A 26,547-nucleotide genomic window follows, 5' to 3' on the forward strand; every position below is an offset into this window, starting at 1 on the left:
CACCTTGAAGTGATGGGCACTGTTTACGCTGCTACATCAAAGCACCTCTCCTGCCATCTCCATAGAGGTGCCTAAAGTTAAAAGTGTTGGGTGGAGTCCTGGCCACAGTGCAGACAGTGGAAAATTCAGCCATTGGTTTTAATGGACTGTGTCCAAGATTTTCGCTGGGAACGAGTACCCATAATTTCCCTGGGAACTGAGAATCCTCAGCAACCCTAGAAATTATGTCATTTTTATTAACGTTTCCAATTTCCAAGCAACCATACACAAGAATTTTGGCCTTCAGTTCTTATAACATGATAAAAACAGGCTTTCCATAAACATCACAGAAAGATCAGGGAAGATATATTTATATCCCAAATTGTCAGCAGCATATAGTTTGTACAAATGTTGTTTTGCTGATGTTGCTGAGCTACTTGAAAAAGTTAATACCTTGTGGGGTATGTAATTTCATCACCAATGTCAAATGACTTCTAAAGATGAAACTTCTCTGTTGCAAATTACAAAAAGATGCTTTGACTGTGTTTGATATGATACACCAACTCTAAAGCTGAGGATGAAGTTATCTTTATTTTTCCAGCTCTAAGATGTGCACTCGCTAAGGGAAATATTTTAACAGCCATGTCAGTCAGCGGAACATGACTAACCCAGTGCTGAGATTATAACAGTTACAGAAAAGTAAATGCAATAGGTAACACATCAACCTGAGTCAGCTTACATAATAAATCAAAGAAATAATATCATGGTCTCTTTAAAAACTCTGTAAGGACATATTGTTGCATTGACAAGAAGTCTTTTAGGCTCACATTGCTAGCAAGTTGCATTCCTGTGGTGTATGTAACTAGTAAACATAGGAGAAACCACTTCACCCTGTCCTTAGGATAAGAGTACAGAACTGATCTTTCACGATTCTTCAGAAGCTAGGCTTGCTTTACATCCACATGAAATGCTGTCATCACTAGGTCCAAGCCCGGAGGATGAACTGCAGAAAAAGGGGAGAGGAAAAAAATAAAATAAAAGGAGGAAATTGGTTTTCACAACACACTCAAAGCCTGAGTAACAGAGGAGAACTTTAATTATCTCCAGTCACAAAGAGAGACAGGAAATTTGGACTTTTAATTAGCCATTTGGAGTGCAGTTGGATATTTTTTTTAGCAAGATAATTTAAACGCGAATAATTCAAGTCTGACTAAATGAAATTCACATAATCAGAATGCAGATAATTGAATTTCTACTGCATTCATTAATTCAGTGTGGAGGTGTGTGTGAAGACTTCTATGATGAGCTGTCACAGCTCAATAAAATCTCAGTCAATTAATTTTTTCATTATCTTAGTATTACATCAACAAAAAACTGAAGCACACGCATGCGTGTGTGTATATATATACATATATACACACACACACTCTCTCAGAAAGTAAAGAAATACAGAAATCACCTCTCTGAATCAGAGTCTGCATCGTTTCCCTTTTTTCTCTCTTCATCTTCTATAGGAAAGCGTCTGTTCAAAGAGGCAAACTTCTGAATCGCATCAGCGACAGAATACTTGGTCTGCCCAGATACGCAAGCCTCCATATCTTCTGGACTTAGCTGAGTCTGTAAGAAGAGGTGAAGCCTGCTGTCTGAGAGCAATAATGCATTTTGTAGAACCCTTTAAAAAAGAAAAAGAAGTGAAATGTTTCTATATGGATACACACACATTCTGAAACTTTTTACCAGAACAAAATCTAAATGATGTCCTGATTTTAAGATCTCTTATGAATCCTGAACCAATCACAGAAGGCGATGAACTTATTAAAATGATTAGGAGTGTGTTAATTTTTAAGTTATTTGGAATTTTAGGAGTCTAAAAACACAAAACTAAGAGTTAAGCATGTCTGCTATAAGAATAACTTCAAGGACATTTCTTCCACTAAACCACCATTTTTACCACATTAATTAATGATTTTTAGGCAGTCAGAGACTCTTAAGAAAATGTGGTCTGTGTTGATAATTGCTTTTTAAGTAGCTAAGCTCTTCTGAAGATTACAAGTCACCGATTTCTTTGGTTGGGCAAAGAAGTGCATGTGCCTGAAGTTCTGTCTCTGTACGCAGTGTCTGAGCTCTGAAAACCCCTGTAAGCAACAGAGCTAACATTAGCCAGAATTTATTTACATACTTACATTTAAGCAAGAGTGAAAATGCTGCTACTGAGCACAGCTTTAATTGTATCCATGAACAGTTTTCGGAGAAGCTTAAATGAAATTTCATACTAGCTTTGCAAAATTCCATTTTCATATTTGGTTTATATGTATTTCAAGTTAAATCTTCAAATGCGTTTAGCACAGAGCATTTACTTTCATACAGTATGGAGTAAAGAAAATGCAATGCACTCCAGTAACACAAAGTTGTAGAGGGACTTGTGTGGACTCAAAATTGCAGATTACTGCTACTTTGAAATATATATATATAAATAAAAATATATATATATAGAAATCACCTCTCTCTCTCTCATATATATAGGAGAGAGAGAGAGAGGTGATTTCTTACTTTCTGAGATTGTGTGTACATATATATATATATTTTGCAGTTTTGCTGCAGCATTTAGCTACAGAAGGAATTGTTCCATACATATAACCTGGAACACGTAACAAAAGATCTTTTGCTTATATGTGCATTTTTTTTCTTACCTGCACGAGTAAAGTCATGGCTCCCTACTGCTGTGCCAAATAGTGCCCCATAAAAATTACTTAAATATTTTAAAAGAAACCAAACTATGAGGAGTCACACCATTTACCTGTTTCTACCTGTTTAAGGTTATAACAGTTGCCCCCAAAATAACAGCTATGCAATAGGAAACAAGAAATGACATTAATGCAGGTAGTAGTAAAAGCAATAAGAAACAGTGCAATTGACAGATACTCTGATTAAAAGGAAATGCATTACTGATTAGTTCCTTCTACCAAATGAGACTGAAGAAGTGCTTGGACTGTAACATTTTAAAATACAAATACGTTCTGAAATCTGTGCTCTAAAGTAGCCAACATTACAGCTACATTTAATTAATATGCTAAAGAATGTCTGTGTCTATCCCTATACAATTCTGGCAAATGAAAATAAATAATAAGAGCTGTCTAACTGAAAGCGTAGGATATTTGTGTTTGCACATATTTCCATTGCTTAGGTAAACACACACACATTCTCAACCAAATAATTCAAACTTTGACTTCTTCCAGTGAGGAAATAGCTCCAATGAGTCCAGTGACCTACCAGGTGCATATAAAACTCCGTCTAAGAAGGAACAGGCTTCACTGAAACTCAAACACATTCTCATACCAACGCTGTCTTTTTAACCTCATATAAATTCTCACAACTCTCATTAAAAATAAACGTAGCAAAAAGAGTACATATCTGTAAAGCCAATGCATGCAGTGTATTAACATAGTGAAAAACTTCTTAGCATTCGTAAAGAAGCAAACGCTGTGCAAGTCGACCCAAATCACAGAATTTACAAGTCTACACACCTTGAAGCAACAGCCTCGTGAATAGTTTGAAAAGCCATCATTCACTGGACGCTAACAGAGGATTTCAGCCTCCACTCGTGGCAAACATACGCTCCAAAAGACGACAAACATTGAGACAGAAAATACAAGGAAAAAGAAATACTGTCCCACACAATCCATGTTTATGGTTTATGTGCTCAGAAGAGTGAATTTTCTCCTCCCTCTTTTCCTCCTCTTAAAACAGAGGGGGGAAAAAAAAGTATAAAAAGAAACAGCACAGAGCTTAGCCCTCGAGTAAGGATTGCTACTCGTTTTCCCAGGCTTATAAGCACAAGGAGGGGATGCACATTTCTGCAATTCTAAGCATTGGCGTGTCTAATACAAAGTACCACAGCAAAAGCCAAGAGATTAAATTCTGCCCATGGCATTTTGTTTCACAGATTTCCTCCTTACTCTACCTCCAAAAGTTTCCTGCCACCCAGCGAAAACACCAGTAACTAACTGCTCACACGATTACACCACACTTACAGCTTGGTAGCTGTTTGAAATTTATTCTATTTTCTTTATACAATAATGGGTAACTTTAAAATTGATCGTAGATGGTTTGAGGCGTTACACCAGAGGAGTAATGAGCGCTAATGTCAATGATATTGGACACAAATTCATTTTAGCTTTATTTCACGTCCAGTACAATTCTGCTAAGCCTTGACCTGCAAAAGCACCATTATTAACTCAGCAGTAACCCAACACGTGGAACAGCAAACAAAAGCGGTAAGAGTACAGACCGATCAGGACCTCAAGGCTACTGTCCTTTTCTTTCTTTTTCTTTTTTTTTTTTTTTGGTGCTATAATTCAATTTCCAATTTTACTTTACACTGGACTCATTATCTCCCTGCGATTTTCTTCTCTGCTTCACAGCGCCATCTGGAGCTGAAATGAGTGAAGAGAAACCAGGGGGAAGGAACAGGAAGACGTAGGTGAAGCTAATGGTGCGTATACACATTTGGGGGCGGAGGAAGACGTCAAACACAATGCATTTTGCAAACCATTTAAAACAAATGGAAAAATGCACACCTTTCACCTAGTCATACCTTTGCAACGTTTTCCTCTCTTTTAATTAAAAAATAGCTTTGCTTTCACCCTCCATCTGAACCAACAGGTTAGATTGCTTTTTAATTGCATCCTTCTAGCAATCTAAATGAAAAATAAATTCTTCACTCCCCATAAGCGCTATGTTTTCCTGTTGGAAATCCTGTCCCAAAGAAATAACCACATGTTCGTGGCCAGGTGCTGGAGCAGCGCTGAGGGTTGGCACAGCAGCCACCCCATGGCCCTCACTGAGCTGGGGTCTCACCCTGTGAGGTGCTGCACCTCTGGAAAAAAAACACTGGGCTCCAGGGACTGCAATATCAAAATCTCAGAGTGCAGCATACAAATGAAAAAGGCAGAATGCCCTAATATCAATACTCTTATTATGAATACCACAGCACAAGCTAAACATTCACACATTTTGAGTTCAACCAGGAGTGCTGGCAGTGTTTCTCCAGCAGTTTTATGACTACAGGTGTCAATGCAAAGCTTCAGTTGCAGTGATGTAAATGGGCTCTCTCCACAGTTGTGCTAATGTAAGAGTCTTGGGGCTCACAATGATAATTCCTATAAACTCACTGGACACATTTAAGAGAACAACAGACTTTCTGTGCATGCTTAGAATGACAATGAAAGGCTAAATCCTGCAAGTCTTTATCACATCAGCGGTCATTACTTGACAGAGATCTCACTCCTCTCAGCCAGATTGCTCACATGCATAATGACTGCTTATGTGATTAAGGGGGCTGCAGGAGAAGGCTTTACATTTGAATTAGAGATAATAAAATCATTTTTTATTCATGGCCATGTGAATCTCTGTTTGTAAGCTTTCAGTAAATGTCTGTGATCTTTGGATCCTTAAAGAAAAAGGGTAGAAAATGTGACTTCACAACCAAAATTAGTAATATCATTTTTGAGGAAATGCTGGGTAGTATACAAGGAGTATTTCTCCTTCTCCGTATTACAGCAAGAACATTTACTAAAGACAAAACATGTGCTTTGTCTTATTTGGACAAGGTCCAAAATCTGGTTTTCTTCAACATGATTTTATTAGGTATATTATACACTGTTCTGCTGGAGGAGAACAACATATGGCCGAACAGTACAACTTAATCCTAACTAAAGATTTCCTGTATCTACTGTAACCTAATACAATGACAGATGCACACTTGTATATGTGTGGAAGGTTAACACTCCGATTTTGTTTTCAACAAATTTACTCTGCCCATTTACATCATATCATGAGAGAAAGAAAATAAAACTTGAGAGACAACAGATCACAGCCTGGGCTGTGGCGCCCTCTATTGAACATCCACTCAGCCTCTTGCAGAGAGCACGGCTGCACAGCCTGCAGTAAACAAAGCTCCATTTCCTCCTTTTAAAAAAGCCTACTGTCTCTCCTCATTCATTTTTTATAACAGAGGAAATGTTACTGATAGCAAGCAACTGTGAAGCAACTGTTTAGGATCTGATAATGAATACATTTAAGAATTAACGTGCCTGCTAAGCATTATTCGCTCCAGTGGGTTTGCTTCTCTCACCAGATTGGAAGACCAGAAAAAGCTTTAATGCTTTGCTCGGAACAGCTCCATTGGAAAGAGGCAGCCACCACTCACAGGAGGAAACCCTACCTGCCCACAGCTGCAATGCTCCAGCACTGACCAAGCAGCCTCGGAGGCCCTGGCAGGCTGGGATCCGCCCTCTTCAGACCCAGTCCCCCACTTTCCACATGTGTCACCCTGTGGGAACCTCTCCAGGAAAAAGTCCTCTACCCCTGTGCCAGCTTATGCTTGTGGGAAGGAAGGCAATCTGAATCCCAAAGCTAAAAAGGAATGAAAGCAAAAGGGATCTTGTAAAACCTAGTACTATAAGGTTGTGCTTCACTTTTGACTTTTAATTTAACAATAAGCTTTTCCAGTGAATCTACCTACAGACATCCTCAAATATATGAGGATACCTACCAGGAAAAAAAAATACCAGTCTTCCTTATTCTTACAAAGTAATTCGTAATTGAAAATGGGCTGGCTGACTTCCGTTAATGCAAATGGATTTTTGAAATATTAAATTATGCCCAGGCAAGAAGCAAGCCTTATAGCTCTCCATCATTCAGAGATAATAACCTGTAAGAAAAGCAGGTCTTACCCTGTGCTGGTGTGGAAAAGACGAATCAAAATGGGAAACTCATTTTTAGACTTCACCAAACTCTATGGCTTGGATTTAGTTTCCAGCTATTGGCATGTTCTGCTGGAAGAAGCTACACAAAGGTCCTTTCTAAGCACCTCACCTTACTAACTAGCTGTGTAGAGAAACAGGTAAAGAAGGACAAAGGAACTTAAAAGCAGCTGACAGACACAGTGCTAAGGTGCTCCCAGAGTGCTGCCTCCAGCAGCAAAATCCTCATTCCAATGTCCTGATGAAGTTGCTGCAACTCACACACAGCAGTGGGCACAGGGCAGAATCAGAAATTCTTACAAACCTGAGCTCCATTGCCAGGTACTGCCTGGATCTAATAAGCTCATAGAGTACTGAATATAACTTGGGTTCCTGCATTACACGTGGGCATTTGAAAACTGTAACCCATAAATCTCTGCCTCAATAGGTGCACACAAGTGACGCTGATTTCTTCTCAAAAATCAGCAGCAGGGCATTTGAGCTTGACCATGATAACTGCTGCCTCTGCTGGAGAAGATGAAGCACTCAGCTCTGCAGCTCACTGATAGCTCATGCTGTCCTGACTCCATTCCCACCCCTTCGTTATATACCAGGAGGTCCCACCTCCCTGACCACTGCTGCACTATAGCACTTAGACCTTCAGTAAAGCCAAGTCTTTCTACATATATTTATATATTATCTTTCTTCTGCTTTTCTATAAGCAGTATAAACTATATATATACACACACACACACTGTATAAGTAATATATTTGTGGTTTATTTATAGCTTAAGATGGAAAAACTGGAGTACTCCTTGTAGTATTAGCCAGAGTAGTCCAAAAATCAATGTTAAAGACATTGCACTAGTTAATGTATCACCCCAGATGCCCTTTCATACCTTTGGTCTGGGCTTATTTAAAAAGAAAGAAAGAAAGAAAAGCAGCATCACGGCAGTATAGATCAGACAATAAAAAGATCCCTACTATAAATAGCAGTACGTCTAACATGCCAACCAGCAGAGGGCAATGGTAGAGCACGCAATTTGCCAAGTCAATTCATCACAATGCAACAGTATCTCTGCAAGTTCCTTCCAACTAGCCCCCAGGGCTGAGGGAAAGCTGACACCTTTTTTAAATGGCATCCAAGTTGAAACGTTTAAATCATTTCCTTGCAACAGAGATGCCTTTTTCCTCAATCCTAGGCTAACAGCAGCAAGGCAAAGCACTCAACAAGCTGTCATTTTCTCCTGTCAGTACCCTTTCAAAACAGGCATCCACAAAAATCAGAATGTGATGATCTGTTTTATCTACCTCTGTGTTTTGCCTCCTGAAGCACAGGCAGTGGCCATTATTATTTATGATGTTGAGATGCAATACTTTGTTACCAGATTGGCCTACGCACTATTTTAAAATAAGAGCGATTTTAAAAATGCACCACTCTGTGAGGAGGTGCAGCTAAGGTAGAACTACTCAGACACAGAGACTGAACTACCATACTCTTCAGCTCACCATCAGTATTAGTGACTGTACTTCTGGAGGCAATATTTCAGCTTCTTTTCTTACTCTCAGGATAGAAACACTAATCCTTTTCTGCTTTCCTTCCCCCAACTTATACACTCTCAACCAGTATTTATCAGCCATCCTTTTGGCCACAGATCCTGTATATGATTGTGTATGGAAATATTCCTACAGCCTCTACACTGGCTAGCTCTCTTTGCCTACAGTTGTTCAGCTTAACAAACATACTTCTGGAACAACCACTTACAGTCTGCTATGGAAACCTATCATTGTAACATACTGACTGGAAAAACAGTGGGCCAAGTACTCCTCTACCTCCTGACTGCGTAAAGCTTAAAATCTTAAATAAGTTTTCTTCCTCTGGTTATGCAGTTCTGCTTCACAGAGGCATTAATAACAATAGAAGATGAATGTCTCTTCTCAGTTTTGCTATGCTCTTAATCTGAACAGTGGCTAAAGGCAGTGCCCAAAGTCATTCACAGTTCTGCCATAGCAACAGTGAACAGGTCTGCACTCTTCACAGCAGCAGAAAGATATAATGGCAGAGAAAGGAGAAAATTACAGCAATGAGGTTCTGCCACTGCAGATGGTGAAGGGCTTTATAGCAGTGTTACTGAGCAGTGCAGTGCTGGAACTAGTACAGTGCTCCCCTGTAACTCATGTAAAGGAACCTAGCTGTACTCTGTCCTAAATCCTTTACATAACACCACAGCTGAATGATTTTATACAATCTGCAGCTGTAGTGAAAATTATCACAGCTGCTAGAGCTTGTTTATGTTGGCAGTAGTAAACACAGTAATTGGCATTATAGGTAGTTCCCTGTTAGAAGAACTCACTATCAAATCTTCCCAAGCTCCCAGCAGTTCAAACCCCAGAATCCATTACAGAGACATTGATATTCCATGAATACAGAGATGTAAAGAAGTCTGCTCCTTTCTATAAACTCAGCCAGCTTATTCTTGGAAGACATACATAGACATCACCATGAAATATTTTTCAACCTTAGTAACAAATCACTAAGCAACATACATGCAAAACTATTAGTCGTAATTGGTCAATGAAATGCAACAGAAAGCCCCAAGCTGAAATTTTCTTAGAGCCAGTGCAGCTTAAGTTTGTGTGTATGTGTATGAAGTATGCCTCTCTGCAAATAAAGCAAAATACACAGCACGTACAGATGACCACAAGGTGGCTCTCAGGTACCAGAGAAAAACTACAGTCAATCAGAAAATCGGTGACATCATAAAAATGCCAGCCTCAATAAGATAAGATGCACTTACTTCTCCAGGAAGTCTTGTAGACCCCGCCGACGATGGTCCACGTGATGAGGATTGTTCATGTTGAAAAAGGGAGTTTTAGATGGCAGCTCAGGTAACTGTCTTTATAAAGAACAAGCAAAGACACAGTTAAAACCAAGCCTGAAGCAACGAAGAAAAAATGATTTAAGCAAATCACAATCTCACATCTTTGAATATTATGAGTCACATTCCAGAAGCCTCATGAAACTGAATTTGACAATGCAAGGTAGATAAATCAGTGGGCTTCTGACATGCCTCAAAAAAGAGGAATAACTAAGATATAGCTGATGTAGTAGATAAGGCCTCCTGTATTTACGGCAGAATATAAGCACTTCCTAAAAGCATACAGAGAAGGTACACCTATGCTGTTGTTGCCAGCTAGTTTAAGCAGAACAGCCTCAAATAGAACATCGCCCAGCAGTCCGTGTTGGCTGCACTGCTGCTGCCACTACTTCTATGCAGCAAATGGAAACAGCTCAGACCTGTCAGAAATTAGACTGGGAGTCCCTAAACAAAGGTTATCAGTACAAACCACATCCTTCTGAGTTAAAACACAGAAAATGCCTTACGCAGAATTAAACTGTAGTAGTAAGAAACACAGGACACTTTCCAGCTCCGATTTTTATGATTCTCAGAATTAAGAAGAAACAATGCTCCCCTTCTCTGTGTTATTACATAGATTATTATGTAGATACTTAATGAAACAAGTCAGTCATAAAAAATTGCTCACACGAGTACAGCATTGCTCTGAAGCCTCTGCCGAAGCCAAACAAATTCTCGGAAGCGTCGTCTAACACAGGATGTTTTCCTCGTAAAGCACATACTGTTTGTCTGTTGGGAAGTTAAATAAAAAAAACTATTCTGTAAACCTGTTCAGCATAAAGTGCAGACATGATATCAAGGAACAGCTGAGATGCTAATCCTTGAGGTACCAGTGGAAAGCTTGATATTAATTCAGTTTGCATTAAGGACTACACTGTATCTCAAACAGGACTGACAGCAGCTTCTACTGCTTCTCAGGGAGATATAATCAAGAGATCAGGATAATGGTGCAATTTGCTATAACAAGAAAAAAAGTTTTAGTAGACAATGACAAGCTTCAAAGTCATGCTTCACTGTTCTAGTTACAATTCTGCAAACAATTAGCTGTTCTAACTGTACAATCTTAAGTTGAATAAATTGCTCTGTAAGCAGTGGCATTTGGACATCTTCCCATTGAACTCTACTACTCAACCAGAAAATGCCAATTCATCAAGAAGAAACAATTCATGAAAATGAAATGGTTTTGCCAAGTTTTTCAGTGGAGCATACATTTAGGTGAAACCCCATCCCCTAGACAGGACTCCATTACAAAATTGCCTGCAGTCTAACCATCCCCCAGTATCTTGCTAGGAGCTCTTAGCCAACTGTATTATGCAGACTATGCAAGGCACAGGGATGCCAGCTTACTCAAATAGATGAGTATCCTGGCTACCTCATAGCTTAAGAAGTCTAGGAGATAGACAGAAAGGGAATCTAGCTATTCTAGGAACCTGGCAGAACCAAGACTTAAAATCCAGCAGGTAGACTGGGTGGTAGTACTGATCTAGATGCCCGATCAGAGTCCTGGCAGGAAGCTGAGCAGATGCTTACCAGCTTCAGTGATGCTCAGCACTGAGTCACGTAACACTGTGTCTAAATGACTTTGTCCCAAATTAACAGCTGCTGAGGAAAACAGTAATACTATTGAGAAACACTACTGCCTATGAAACAGTACCGCAGCATGTCACCCACTGCCGAATTCAAAGAGCTTATGGAGAGTGGATGTCAAAAATACAATCACTTCTGAATCAGTACTTAAACCACACTGCAGAAATTTCACAGCTGATTGACACACATGGTAAAAATACTTGTCATAACAATTGCCCAGAAAGGTTGAGGAGTCTCCTTCTCTGGAGATATTCAAGACCCACCCGGATGTCTACCTCTGCAACCTGGGCTAGGGAGTTGATTTGGCAGGGGGTTGGATCTCTAGAGGTCCCTTCCAACCCCTACAACTCTGTGACATTCAGCAAGCAATCATTTGACTTCTCTGATTATACCAAGTGCCTAACTCGCACAAAGAAGAGAAATTTTCTCTCGTGTTAAGCTATCAACTATGTAACTTTGTATTCTCAAACTCTTCATCCAACAGTGATACACTTCAGAAAATTTTTATTTACACCGCAGTTAAAAATCCTGCATCTAGATTTATCAAATTAGGATAACTTGTCTAATTTAGGAAATTAAAGTAACTTGGATTCATCAAGAAATAATCAACAAAATAAACATGTTTAGGACAGATTTAAGACACAAGAGGCTTTGACTCTGAGGGAACTCACATTAACACATGGTAAACTACAAATACGAAACCAAATATCCTCATTCGACACATCCATGTACCATATCTCTAGTGATACTTTTATACTCACATGAATAAATATCTCATAGTCTATGTAAGAATGCCACGAGTCTTCTTTCTGTGTCCTGGGGTCTCGCACCAAGACAGTAACAAACTCCTGCAGGTGCATAATAAAAAAACAAGCTATTAATTTCAGAAGACAGAGAACCTGAAAGATTTCCTTGATTGTTCAGCTACTTCATAAACTGAGCTCAGATTAAAAGCTGAAGTGCTGCTTTATTTAATTTTGCAATCCTATAAAAGGAGAAGCAAAGCGCAATGAATCATCTGAGTTACACCACACGCCCAGGAAATTCTTTGCTAAAATGCTAGCTGAAAGGGAATATTTCAGATTAAGTAATATGATGAAAAGTCATACATGCTTCATGCATGGGAGGGTCGTGATCTCAGTAGCTATAACTAAAAAAAACTAACACAAATGTGAGATACAGCTAAACGAGCATTAGAATTGGCTTTTCCCACCTTTGTACCCAACATTCAAAAAAATATTAGAAACATATCACATGTACCCAGTACTTAAATACAGTGTTTTATTTGCCCCTAAATTTCTTTTGTCATTTTTTTTTTAAAGTATTTATGTGTGTTGATTCCAGGGATCTGAGAGGTAACCACTCCATACTTCCACAAGCTGAGGAACTACCTTTCTTCCACACTTCAAATTACTTGCTCCAGACCAGTAGATGATGTTGTACCACTATTAATTGTCTCAGATGTGATTTGATAGGACGAGTTGTGATCCAAGCCTAGAGTCCAGATCCAGTGTGTAATGAGATTAATACTCCCCTTCTGTTATCTGAAATACCAGGAACTTAAGGTGCAGAGCACAGCTGAGGACTGTGGGATGAGGGCACTACTATCCCAGCCTGCCCAGCAATCTGTATAAGGAAGCAACACAGCCACTCTGTGGAGCATAATTCTCAGTTTCCATCTTACAATGATACAGAATATTTATCCTGGTCCTTGTCACATCGAATCTGCTTCCTTACAGCTCATACGTTTATATTACAACATAACTTCACGTAGCCCAGCTTCTAGTCACAGGGGTGTTTTTTGCATTTTGGGCACCATTTTGGTATCTCTCATGAGTGTCTTGTCAACCAAAGGCTATTTAATAGCTTCCTACCAGCTCTGCTACTTCTTCCCTCACTAAGGAGCACTGAAGGTTGATTCTCCTCTGCTCTGTGTTCTTTTTATCCCCACACAAACATGGCACAAAAGGATCAACAAATGGAGCTGCAGTCATTTCTAACAGCTGAAGGTCAATGCCTTGACAATCAGAAAAGCACCAGTGGGAGATGTGAGAAAAGTTATTCCCTCTCCTGAGGGGATTCTGATCAACGTGCTAAATGAAGTACATCTCATAGACACAGTCTTCTCTTTCCCTGTATCTTACTCCTCCCAGAGCTGCAAACAATTGTAACCCTTTCTTTCCTCAATCCTGCAAGCTAAAAGAGAAACAGTTATGCCAGGGAGCTTTACACAGGACTCTACCTCTTAACTGCAGCCCAGGAGTCACAGTTATAAACAGCCTACTTCTAACTAACCTTGCGATCCTTTTCCAGTATCAGTTAGCATATTATCTTTCCATTATGCTTCCTGTTACCTAGGTTTCTCAAATTACTTCATTCCCAAGTGACCTCTCCTTTGTGAGGAATCAAACTAAGCTTGTAAGTAAATGACTCCTTTAAACCTCTACCATACCAAAACATTATGATTAAAAATTATTATTGGATATGCTGTGGGATAGCTATGGGTTACACTGTCAGTGACTTCAAGCCATGTGATTTCCAACACAAAACCTTATGTACTTTTAATTTCCAACTAAACAGACACTAAGTTTCAATACTGCGGATGTCAAACACCTCTCACACTGCTCATACAAGAAACAAGACCCATTGCATGTGCTGTGGTAGTCAAGCATATCACAGGTATATCACTGAGCCAAGAACCCAAGTGTTTTACAGTACAGCAGGGCACCTCAGGAAACTGCCATACTCACAGTCAGCATAAGCTACAATTTAGAATACCTTAACTTCAGTAGAGCAATAGGTGTTTCCTTTTTTTCTTCATTTACAAAAGGCTGAGGTCAGAATGAAGCAAGATAAGCATTTAACAACTAGAGAAGAAAAAAAAAAGCATGGTCTTTCCCAAGAACTGCAGGACTTGCCCTACAGATATCCTGAATCCAGGAAGCATTTGTTCCAATTCTTGTTACTGTTTCTGCTTCTGTGAAATAGTGGAAACACGTACTGAGTCCACCCCTTCTCTTTTGAACTTCAAAGCACTCTCTGGGATACAAAACCCCACTGGGATAACAACATTGACTTAACACAGGTAGCCCTAGCTACTTGCAATGGATGCAAATTCACTGCCACGGGCAGTGCTTAAGTCACCCTATAATGCTAGCCTTGAACAAAGCCAGGATTCACACACAGGCTATGTGAGGGTCTGAACAGAGTAGATGGCAGAAGATTCCTCTGGGGATGGCTCAGACCTCTGGTCACAAACATCACACAAGTAACAGCAGTTTCATACAATAATTGTCTTTCTCCTCCCTATATACCTCTTTCCCTCCCAGCCTTGCTACAAAAGTTTGGCTACCCTTAGTAGGCATGTCTATCTTCAAGTGATCTGCTGTTGACCTGTAATGGACAAGGCTGAACTCTTCCCACAGACCACATCAAGACATACTTTACCTTCTGTCACAAGACTGTGATGCAATCCAGCCTTACAAACTGGGAAACAACCCAAAGAAAACCAAAATTTCAGGGAAGTTTTGCTGATTAGTCTGCTGCAATCATTTTCAAGCTGTCTTCCTTCTCCCAGTTCCCTTTGTTTTTCCCAGAATTGCAGATCTACCAGTTATGCCATATTATATATATTTTGCCTGTGTTTTGTTGGGTTTTTTTTCTTGTTTTTCCTTGTTTGTTTTTGAGGACATACCATAGCATTCAAGAATGATATCTTCCCCAAAAAGCCTAAGGCAACAATTCTCTACAAACCAGAATTTATTGCTGATAGAACAAAGTGTCCAACCTTGAGTGTGGAAGGCTATTGCACTGGAAACTATGTATTTACAACAGAAAGCTATCAGCAAGTAGCATATCCATTCATTTCTTCTCCTATAAATGGTGAAATTCACAAGCAAAACATCTCCTATCCAACTCCTGGTACTACAGCTTTCACCTGAATTCCAGCTGTCACACTGGTCCAAACATCTGCATGAAGAACCTCAATTTTCCTCTAAAACTGGACTAGCAAGGAATTCTGTTAAGCGACTGAGGGAAAAGAAAAAGCAATTTCTCTCCCCTGCATGAAATAACTCTGCAGAGTTACTAGACACAGAAGCAAAGCAGATACATGCAGTAATAAGAACAAAAAGCATCTAACTGCTCAGCAAACCAGAAGTAGAGCAACTTCTCTGTCAAGATATTCTTCTTAATGACTACAATTTCCATGCCTGCCAGCTTAGGTACAGTGGCATTTCACTGCTCTGCCCATACAAACTGGAGCAAACCAAGCAGTTAAGAGTCAAATAAAAATGACAAAACAGCCAAAAGGACCCCGAGGTCTGGCTTGTACATACCCTCACAGTTACTGTCCTGTACAGAGAACAGGAGAGAAGACAGCAGAGGAACCGGGCAGTGCTAAGATTATGTAGACACAAACACTAAAGACTGAAATGTTTCCATTTGGATTTGCCCCACAGAGAAAAATACCATAAAAGCAGCTGAGGCAAACAAGACTATTTCTTTGTTTTAAACCCCCCTTTGTCTCCTGTTGGAGATTTTTTTTCCCCAATAGTGCAATGGAATTCTGAGATAAAGCATAAGCCAGAAGCTCCAATATGTAGAACTTGACCACAAAAACTGCATTTCTGAAAAGTCTATTTTTGTTTTCTCATTAGGAAAATAGGAAATCTGACACAGAAATGTCTATTTTTAACATGGGAAAATCTACCACGAGAGGGAGGAATAAAAATAATCTTGTGTTGGATGACTATATGCTTCATTCATTCCAGCTACACCAAATCTCCATGTTCTGGACAGTATCAGGTGATAACCTCATGCTTTGCGGTGCCTCTGTTATGCATCTGACTAGTCAATAACCCTTACAGAGTCATTTTCCATAACCTTCCTAGAAAAAAAAGTTTCCCCATCAGGTTGTCCATTAGTAAAAGGATCAATCACATATTACACAGGGCTTTTCACACAGAGTGCAGTGGTCCTTTCTCTATGCATGCTGGATAGTAAGACTGCTAAGGAAAAAGCTAAGAGACAACGATTTGTTCAAATAGTGAATTCATCAGCACTGTGCCAAAGAGAACACAGGTATATCTGTGGCTCACATTGATCAGGACATCAGAGTTCAAGTCTCACTCAAATCGTTACATCCTAAAAATATAAATCTGATGACCAATTGAGAGACATCTGAAATCCAAGCTCTTCCCTCCCATCCTGGTGTCTGGACCACTCATGCATAGTCAGCTCCTTTCTGATGCACTGAATATGAAAGGCACTGCATCACTCCAGACATTCTGTAGCTTAACGACTCAAGCATGAAGGATAAAGCATTATTCCTGGACCCTGTGAATGCCCTATGCCATACTCTCAGTGAATAAAGAAAGAAGATACGCCTCTCTCCATTCTCCCTATTTCACTAATGGCAGCAATGGTGAAAGATCAACATTCCAGAAGGTGCTTCTCCTGCAAAGTACCAGTTTCTGGCAGCCTTTAACTCTTCCTGCAGCCTGATAATCCTGGGGCATGTCAGTTTAAGCTCTCTATTACCTGGTTCCAGCAAAGAATGTGGATTTCCTGCGTTGCAATAATTAGATTACCAGGATTCTCCGCTAAATCAGTAATCAGCAGATAGTTACTCAGTAATTACAGCAGTCTGAGTTTGGTTTGGGCTAAAACAAACCACAAAGAATGAGTGCTCCCTGCTGGTTCAGCCACAGCAGACGCAGAGCCAGGGTTTCACAGTGCTTCTTAAAATCCAACTCCATTATATGTGAGACCAGCACTCTTGTGGAACTTATACCCTTTTTTCTGTGTGTGCCTGTTGAGGCCAGAGCTTCTCACACTTTTGCATTTCACAGTGACCTCCAGTCCAGGAGGGACCTTAGCACGTTCACACGGTTTTTAGTGCTCATTGGTTAGATGGAAACATTTTGTTCCTGTCTTGTTGACAACAAACCAGTCCTGGACTGGAGACAGGAGAAAAAGGGTCTCTGTGGCTCCTGAGGACACCGACCACAGCAGTAGAAGCAACAGCAGCTGTGCATTTCAAATGAATTCTTCCTCAACACTGCCCTCGGGGTGTACTCTTCAGACCCATCAACCTGTTTTCCCTATGACTTGTAGATTGCTCCCAGCTCCCAACATTACTACAGAACACTAGCAATGTATTTTATCAGTAAATTTGCCTCCAAAAGAATCCTCTACACATTTTTTAACTGCAAATCAACTTACATTCTTGAAAGCTTCAGTGAACTCGTTTTAATATATTATTTCAACAAACTGTTTTGAAACAGTGCATGGTTTGAACTGCAAAATATCATTTACAAACAACTACTGCTTTCAGAAAACTTCCACTTGCAGCTGCTGTAGGACTAATAGACATTAGTACTAACCCACCAGTGACAGCACACAGTCACAAATGAAAGACTTTGGTCTCTCACGGATTTGAGCGGTCTTTGAGGTCTACTCTTTCAGTACTCAGTGTGCTTAAGAGAATGAAACCTTGTTCACATATTCAGTTTTTACTCACTTTTAAAAAGAAATACAATTAACAAAAGAAATGGTGGCAAAATGGGTGATCATTTGTTAGGCTTTAATTAGTTACATCTGATTAAACCCATTTAATCTACCAGCATCGCTCAACTACATTAACCTGGGTCTGCAAAGCAGGATTGACTATTTGCTCTGTACTACAGAGATCCATTTCAATCTCATTTATCTCATTTTTAGGACCTGAATCAACTGTACCAGAAGTTACAAAGACCCAGAAATCACCAGACAAAAAAATTCTGTGGCGCTGCATACAGTGCAGTTTCAGAGAAGGATCAGAGGGGGTTTAAATACTCCTTCAGATTGCCTTCCTTTGGCTAACATCAGCCCTAATCCACACAAGTGGAATGGACTGGGGGCAGGGCATTGCATTTCTCAGTTCATATAACAAGTTAGTTTCACTTCCCAATCTCTTGTTCTGAAATGATACACAGTTTAGGTTGCAAATTATTAACAGCAACTGAGATTGCGTCAACAGCCATTGAAATGACCGTCTCATTTATGAGTATGCTTTGTTCCCAGCATAGCACCCCTTTAACACAGCACAGCCTGATCACCTATGTATGAACATTTTTAACTGGAGATGCTTCAGAGGTGAAGGCTGTTCTGACTTCAGGTATCGTCTGTGGAAGAAATAGATATGCTTTAGACTTCTCAGCATCACTTCCTTGGAATTATTCACCACATGGTGTGAAATGTTAAAAAAAATTGCCACAACCAATTATTATCTGATATCCACCAGGTTAAGTAAACTATACATCTCAATGAAATTCACTTCACAACCACTTACTTGTTTTTCATGTTTCGGTGTCATCTTTAGTATCTCGTATTAAAATCAAGACTAACCTGAAATGGAAAAAAAAAACACCAGATATCAGCCTGCCATTTAATTATCATTTCAAAGGTAATATTCACTTCTGCTAGAAATTAGTAGGAAGAGACACACTCCACCCCATACATGGAAGAAAGCACATTTGCACCATAACTTAGAGTTTATTCATTAAAGTAATCCCATTTCTGTGCCTTCTCAATCACGATGGACAGATTCTGTGTTTAGCAGTGACAGAAACACTGGCTTAGTCCCTTTCTGGGGATGCATACAATATTAGCAATCCTGTACCCCAAACAAACCTTGTACCCCAGTGCTCATCCTGGCCACCCCAAATCTACACCAAGCTCTCAACAGCATTTGCAGCAGACACCTCCTGCTTATCTACTGCAAAAAGGAAAGCAGACACAGCACTGCTTGGGCCACACTGCTGGGCACACACATAGCTCTGTGTGACAATAGTGGGGGTCTGGGAGACACCAATGTTATCTGGGTGGCCCTGCAGACAACACATGAAGTTGGCAGAATCCAAAAGCCTCTGTAAACTCTTTCTCCACAACAAATCATTGACAAACCATTCAGATCCTGCATGCTAGGTAACACTTAGGCTAAGTTTCACAGCATGTATGGACTTAAAGCTTCCATGTGGGGAAGTACATAATTAGGGCAAATCCAAAAATCCTGTCATTAACTTATATTTTAAATCCACTCTTTCACTGGAAATCCTGATAAAATCTTAACGACCTCTGCTGTTGCACAAAACAGCCAGCTTGCCCTGGGCAGGCATACTCACAGGAAGAACAAGGCAGATTTATTTCTGGCAGGCATGCATACACTGCCTATGTAAATACAATGGCCATGGGAAAAAGGATTTGAAATTTACCTTTCCTCTTCATCTCTCACCCAACATCCAGTCACTGCCAGGTAACGCACCCACTCACCCCCTCAACTATCGCATTACACAATTGCCTCATCAGCCTCCTCTTCCCAAGCCAAACAGGCCCAAAAGTTTCCCTTCTTCCTTCCAAAAGTACAGCTCTCTGCTAGACCAGAGGTCAGAGCAGGCAATTCCCTGAGCAAAACCCTCTTGCACAACTTGCCAGAAGGACATGCGGTGTTGTTAATGATGGTGGACCATCTTTCTTACCCAGCCTTAAAGTTAATATTTCAGCACCAAGAAGCTGCCTAAAATACTTAGAATACATCATTTTTATCATCAAGTAATTTGAAAAAAATGGAATTACTGGAAGAAGAATGCTCTGGTACTTATATGCACACATGGGCACGTTTTTTTAGCAGACCATGAATGTAATTACCAACCAATACATGGGAGGAGAAAGAGAAGAAATGTTCTAAGTTGCAGCGCTGCAAATATCCTCAGCTAAAACTTAATACCAACGGTTCTCTTGCTTTAGGAAAGAAATATAATACCTCATTCACAGCTGTTTAAAGTTCACATATGGGAACAGCAAAATTCATTTTCCATTACACGTGCTATAGGCAGGTGGGCTGTGAACACAGCAGTTACACTGCCATTAATCTCAACCCTCACCAAAGCTGCATTTACCACTGACTTCAGCAAGTCCAAAATCACCCCAACCACATCAGGTTGAAAACACTGAGTACAGGACTTAGCTGTGCAGCAAGACCAATGCTTTAGGACTTTAACATGAGCAGAAGGTAGAAAAGCAGAGCAGTTCAATAGTGTGCTAAAAAACACCTGCAGAAAAGCCCTACCCAAAGGACTGCTGAGGGAGAGAAGAGGCCTGCAGATGACAACAGAACATTGCTGGTCTTTTGTACTCAAAAACCTTCCACTGGCAGAGAAACAAACCAGTGCTTGGGAAAATAAAAATCAGTGGGAGATGTGCAGATCTGGAAAAACATTTTCTAAATGTGACTGGAGGAAAAAAATATATATTGCTTTAAGTCTTTTTTCTGCTTCTCATCTATTTATTTATTAATACTCTATAGTTTCACAGAGTTAATATAACACCTGCTCCTCTCAGTATGCATTTCTGACAGCTCCTCATTTCATAAGCAAGGAAACCTGCAGAACAGATTTACAACAGCTGACAACAACATTCAAGCACAAGAAGACGACGCAGGACAACTTGCCACACTTCCTGGAGTAAAAAAAAAAGCCAGAACCAACACACAAAATATACCACACAAACACAAAAAAGCAAGTATTTCAGTGTTTTCCTGCAGAATAATACATAAGTACTACTAAGTACTACATTTTATTTCACAGTGTAGAGTTGCTCTCATATTTTTAAATTAAAACACTTTTAGCACTGCTGGGGAACATCATTTAGTTATCCTCCTCACAAAGAAGGGAGTAACTTCTCCCCTACATTCCCAAACCAAAAGATCAAAACTAAAGCAGTATCACAGAGACAAAATACACAGCAGTACACTGAGGCCGGCCTGCACAAGGCGAGCAAGAGCCACTTGCAGCTTTCAGACTCAAGGCCTTTGGTTGGGCTGTGGACCCAAGCACAGTTCTTTCTAGCTGCCTTGTGATAGCTGTGCTCAGCTGCACTGGGATTCCACCACCAGCCCATGGCACAGACAGCACACCTTTCTGCTCCACGATTCTTTGATAACTCCATATAGCCAACATTTCCCCTCAAGCCATAGATGTGGATCTTTGGCCCAAGAGCTATCCATCCACCCACCTTTGGTTATCTGTAAAAATGTGAATAAATATTCCCCCCACCCCCCAAGCTTTAAGTGAGCAGTTTATTTTTAGACCTTGGTCACAATCAAAAGTCATATGCAATCACAAGTCCTCAGCTGTGCTTTCAAGGTTGTTTCCATCACAGTATCACATGAAACTTCCTTCCTAGGCTTCAAAGTGATGAAAGAGATCACATATCTAAATACATCAAGGTCTTTCCCAAATTTTAGGTCTTACTTATGCTAACACTTGTATAGATCACCTTAAGAATGTTAATCTACAATTTTCAGATAGTTCAGCTGCATCCATACATGCAGTTCCCCATGCCCGCATACATCCAACCATACTGTTTGCATGTCATCCATAAGGATGCAGGGGATCTGACCCTACAGATTAAACCCACAAACACTACAAAGTGTGAAGGAAAGGCTGCTACAGTTGTTTCCAATGAAAGAATAAGGAGCAGAAGAAAGCAATGTTACCTCATTTACGTAAGAAAACTGCCTGAAGTCTTAAGAACAGCCATGTACTATTAGCAGATAGATCCCTAGGCTAGCCATCTACTCTAGGCCAAACTATAGAGGTCACAGCTCGCTGCAAAACTATCCTGAGGCCCAGGAACAAGCCAGGAACAAGTAAGTCTGGTTATGGGCTGAAGTTAGCAGTCTCAGAACACTTGGTAACACAGCCCAGCTGGCAGACACAAACACACTAGTGTCCACAGAAGGAGCTACCTTCATTTTTCAGCACCAGCAGATTGGCACTTTTAGTTTATACGTGTGTTAGAGCAGAGGCATGCCCACTACCAGCATCTGGCACACAGCAAGCCTACTTCAGTTTTATCTCCTTCACATCTTATTTAAAAGCTGTTCCCTAGCTGGGACCAACCAGTTGCTAACCCAGAGTAAGCAGATGCCTTCTAGACCATCTAGTCCAGTTTGATGTCTGGGGTTGATGTGACTGCACTCAGGAGAGGAGTCATGGGCTCTCCTCTGTACAAAGTACACATAAACAGAAGGGTAAGGACTGTAACTTTCAGTTGTTCAGGCTGCAGCATGCCCATCCTCTTTTCACAAACCCTGCCAGTTACCTGCACCACCTTCCCCCAGAAAATGAGCATAAGGGTCTGTTCATTAGAAGTGGAAAATATAACTTAAGAACACAATGTTTTCCATAACTCTGCACAGAGCCCATAGTGTCTGAGGGCTACACTGTGATGTCAATAAAAGCACCCCTCCAGCAAACCCTTATTACTTCTCACCTTACTTCACTGGTATTTTGTCACAGAAGCAGCAGAAATGCTTCAGTGCTCAGCAGGAAACAAAGACATTATCTTAAAGGTCTTTTAGAAGAACAAGATCTTTCCCAGTCACCAAGAGAATTCACAGGCTGCCCCACCAACCACACTACACAGATACACCCTACCAAAAGTCACCTGTGGCTGAGCTTGAAATTCTGACACCTAGCTGCTGCTGCCAAGATGTTTGGTTAACTACTCTTTTCCTACAGGACTTCACTCCATTTTCTTGCAGAATGTTTATGTCCAGCAGGCAGAAGATAACTCTGTACACACTACACTGCCATTTTCCCCCTACCAGCCCAGCCATCCCATTTTGCTGAAGTCTCCCTAGCTACTAACACCTGTTTCATCAAGAGAATGAATTTGGGCTTTTGTTGAAGAATTCTTCATTTCAGAGGAACCTGAAAACCAAACAGGTAACAAAGCAGCAATTTCCCACAACCCTTCAAAATACATTACACAGGTTACAGTGTCAGGTATGGGTCACAAATTTCCAGTTTCAGTAATGCTACGGCACACTTTGAACTGCATGAACTTGAAACCATATTGCTGCACGGCAGAATGACTCACATGCCAAGCTTATATGAGGCTTCTAAAAGCTTCAAGATAGAGATGAAATATCAAGAAATATGTTCCCAGTACAAGAAAGCATTGGATGTTTCTTTGCTCTCCTATTAAGTCTCCAATTGCAGGCATATTCTCAACCAAAGGACTTCACATATATTGTGCAGAGTTGCCAGGTTGCTGGTCCTAGAGCAACTATTACTTGTTCTTCTTCCATTAGAAAATATAGATAAGGCTCACAGGATGGCAGATAGAGCTTTTAGGCCATGACTGTAGAAGGGTAACAGTGGATGACGACAGAACATTGTGCACCAGCCTTCACCTCAATAACCACTCTACTCAGGACTGATGGTTGTCACAGCTTCCACAGACTGACTGGGAACTGCTCAAAATCCTCCTTCAGCTCTGGAGCCTGGGCTCTCCAGGCACAAGCCAAGCTGGTCAGCTATGCCAGCCCATCTGCCATAGCAGATATTTCAGTGCATAATAAGAAGCTATAACTAAGTGACATGGTTTAGTAGCGTGATGCATTGCAGGTTTTGTGGCTAAGGGTATTTTCAGAAGGCCAATATGAGGGGAAGAGGCCTACAAACAGAAGCATCAGTAACCTTCAAGATAAAAGTTCCCTAAAATTTTGAGATCCCTTTTCTATAAGGCATAGGCTACTGTTTCTGGAAGCAGCAGCAATCCAGACCATCTGGCATCTTCAGACACCTTTTAGCTATAGCCATACTCAACATGGAAAACTCTGGATAGGCACTAGAATTCTTGCTAATACCTGCCACAAACAGGGAGTACAACAAGCAGAGAAAATAAAGGGGATGAAGGAAGTAATCTCCAAGCTAAAACAACTCAAAGATGTACATGTTGTGCACACACAAGCCACGTGCACATCTTGTTAGATACACCAGAGAGAAGTTGCAATGTAAAATAACCAGAGAGAGTTAAAATAGATGTTGTTTTTGCAAGCTCAATTACAAAGCCAAGAAGATTTTATAAATAGATTTTTAAGATACATGGATTCCAATCTGGTCTTGTAAGATTTTAAATGCTGCTTCTGAAAAAGCATCCCTGTTGAGATGATATTATTATTATTTCTTCCAGAACTTAAAATATTTAATTCTTGTAAGAAACATTATTTCAAAGCAAATTAAACCATGTTCAGAATATCATCTTCCCCCAGGTAGATCTCTGAATAACTAAATTTTATTTAGCACAGGGAAGAAGAGATGATGGAAGCTCTACCTTTACCACTGAGCAAGTATAACAGGAGCCAGCAAGTGTAATGCAGATTTACTGCAACATTTTTTTTCAGTCTCATATATGCAAATGCTGACATCATCTGACCTGTTTTTTTTTCCCTGACTCATACCCAGTAGCATTCTGAATCTCACATGCCAGAAATTTCTCACTTTTGCTCATTTCAGATGCCTTTAATTTATCACATTACTTTTTTCTGCTGTCAAGCTTTCTGCTGATTGAACTGCTGTTGCACAGTGGTGCATGTTTTATCTTGGCTTATTTCCTGTTAGAGATTTCCTTATTCTGTTAGGACGGTTATTTTATGAAGCACGGCCCAGTCACAGCTACGAAGTGCTGACACTTGGTTTTACCTTCAATGAAAGTGAGCCAAAAGTGACACTCTTGGTAATAGCCACAGAATTACAACTGCTCACCTAATTGTGTGCATCTGGTGAGATGGCTAGTAAGGATAGGGCAGAGTTAAAATTAAAAATCAGTTCCATGATTACATCCTGAGACAAATCAGCCCCTAACAGTCTCTATAACTGCATTTTAGAGCAATAGAGAAGATGCATATGTTCAGTCAATGCTGCAAACTCACCAAGCATTTTGATCAGCTCTGTTCTAACTGCAGTGTTTCTTAGGTCTTTTAAGTTGACCAAATGCACCAGGGATCAGAACGATGACCCAGCTGGACGTCCTACTCTCGTCCACTCTTGAATACAATGGCAACTCACCAACACTCTCGTCCACTGAAGAGGTCATAAGAATCATTATTGCAAAATCTGAGTGCTGTCGCACATGTAGCTGCATTCATATAGTAAATCTAGTTTATCTAAACTAGTGTAATAACAGTTACACAAGAATGTATTGGCAGTGAATTCAACTGGGCACCTTGCATGTTGAACAGGCTAGCATCTTGCAGAAGTAAAACAGAATTTTGGAAGCAAGTTGGTTTTCAACAATGAGCTCTGAAAAGCTTGCTGAAAGACCTTAGGTGAGAATCTTGCACTCCTACTGTAAAATTTAACCTTGGTCTAACACAGGAGATAGATACCCTCTTCCTGGCCAGCAGGCCAAACAGGTCTTCCTCTCACACCCACCTGTGACTACTAATGAAACAGCAGCCAGAAGGTTTCCTCTCTGAGGATCAGAGCCTAGGATGGCTCAGTTTCTGCACAAGTATTTATGCACAAAAAGGTCTCCATAAATCCCTCAAAGGAGTATTTTGGGTATAAATGCCCCCTGATTTCTCAGTCCCACTTTCCCAAGACAACTTCGTGGTCTGGGAGGTGGAGCAAACACATAAGCCAGGCTCCTGTTCTTCCTAGCAGATCCCACCTTTATCTGCGTGCAAATGAGAGTCAAAGGGCTTCTTTCTGTCTTATCACAGATTTGCCTTCCTGTTTTCCCAGCAGCCCTGCTGAGTCAACTCCCCAGTTACACAGCAGCTGATCTTCACAACAACCTATCTAACATAAATATAAGACAGCCCTTAGGTTCTTGGCAAGCAGACCAACTCATGTCATAGTCATTAAATTCTGGTCTCAGCAGTTCAAATCTAAAGACACGTGAGAGTATTTTGGAGATGTGTTCCTCCACACCACAAGCATACATGCAGCTGTTCGCAAAGCAAATAGGATTGCAGTGACACCATGCTCTGATACAACTATTTATATACATGAATGCCCAGCATGTCATGGGCAGAGAGATCAAAATGCTCTACTGTGCACAATACTCATAGCTACATGTTTCTCAGTTGTTTCCTTTCTCCCTGTAAGTACTCCCACAACCACACAACTTACAACCTTGCCTTTTAATGCCTCATTAATAGAATTTTGTTTCTCCCGGGAGGCAGCACGCAGCCCTTAGGAAAACAAAGCCTTCCCTTCAAGGAAGACAGCTCATCAAACAGGTACCAGAGTCATGACTAATTTAAAACCACACGTTCCCATTATGCAATTAAAATGATGAGGCTATTAGAGGGCACAAAGTTATAGTCCCATGATTGTGGGTGTACAAATGTGGCAAAGTAGGCTAACACCTCATGTTCCTGCTCCTCATTTCCTTGGGACTTGAACCTGCAGAACCCAAGGTGTAGGCAGCACAGCACAGGAAGGCCAGGGTGCACTAATCACCACAGTGAAACAGATGCTTTG

The 26,547-nt window shown here is 40.5% G+C and overlaps 1 protein-coding gene across 3 annotated transcripts; it reads right to left on the reverse strand.

Moving 5' to 3' along the window:
• Window positions 1–26,547, reverse strand: SNX10 (sorting nexin 10). Of its 3 annotated transcripts, XM_065751743.1 has the most exons (8): window positions 20,337–20,427; window positions 18,561–18,616; window positions 11,989–12,075; window positions 10,269–10,369; window positions 9,521–9,619; window positions 1,439–1,651; window positions 870–982; window positions 1–215 (listed from the first exon to the last, which is right to left on the reverse strand). In XM_065751743.1, exons 2-7 carry the CDS (start codon window positions 18,582–18,584, stop codon window positions 904–906), a joined length of 603 nt encoding a protein of 200 aa, XP_065607815.1. In that variant the 5' UTR covers window positions 18,585–18,616; window positions 20,337–20,427; the 3' UTR covers window positions 1–215; window positions 870–903. The 3 variants fall into 3 exon arrangements, with proteins under 3 accessions (XP_065607815.1, XP_065607814.1, XP_065607813.1); XM_065751742.1 differs by lacking the exon at window positions 20,337–20,427 and adding an exon at window positions 26,527–26,547 and having other exon boundaries at window positions 1–982; XM_065751741.1 differs by having other exon boundaries at window positions 1–982; window positions 20,337–20,426.

The sequence above is a fragment of the Cyrtonyx montezumae genome, unplaced genomic scaffold (genome assembly GCF_038088225.1).
Source record: "Cyrtonyx montezumae isolate F1298 unplaced genomic scaffold, pur_monq_1.0 scaffold_8, whole genome shotgun sequence".
NCBI lineage: Eukaryota > Metazoa > Chordata > Aves > Galliformes > Odontophoridae > Cyrtonyx > Cyrtonyx montezumae.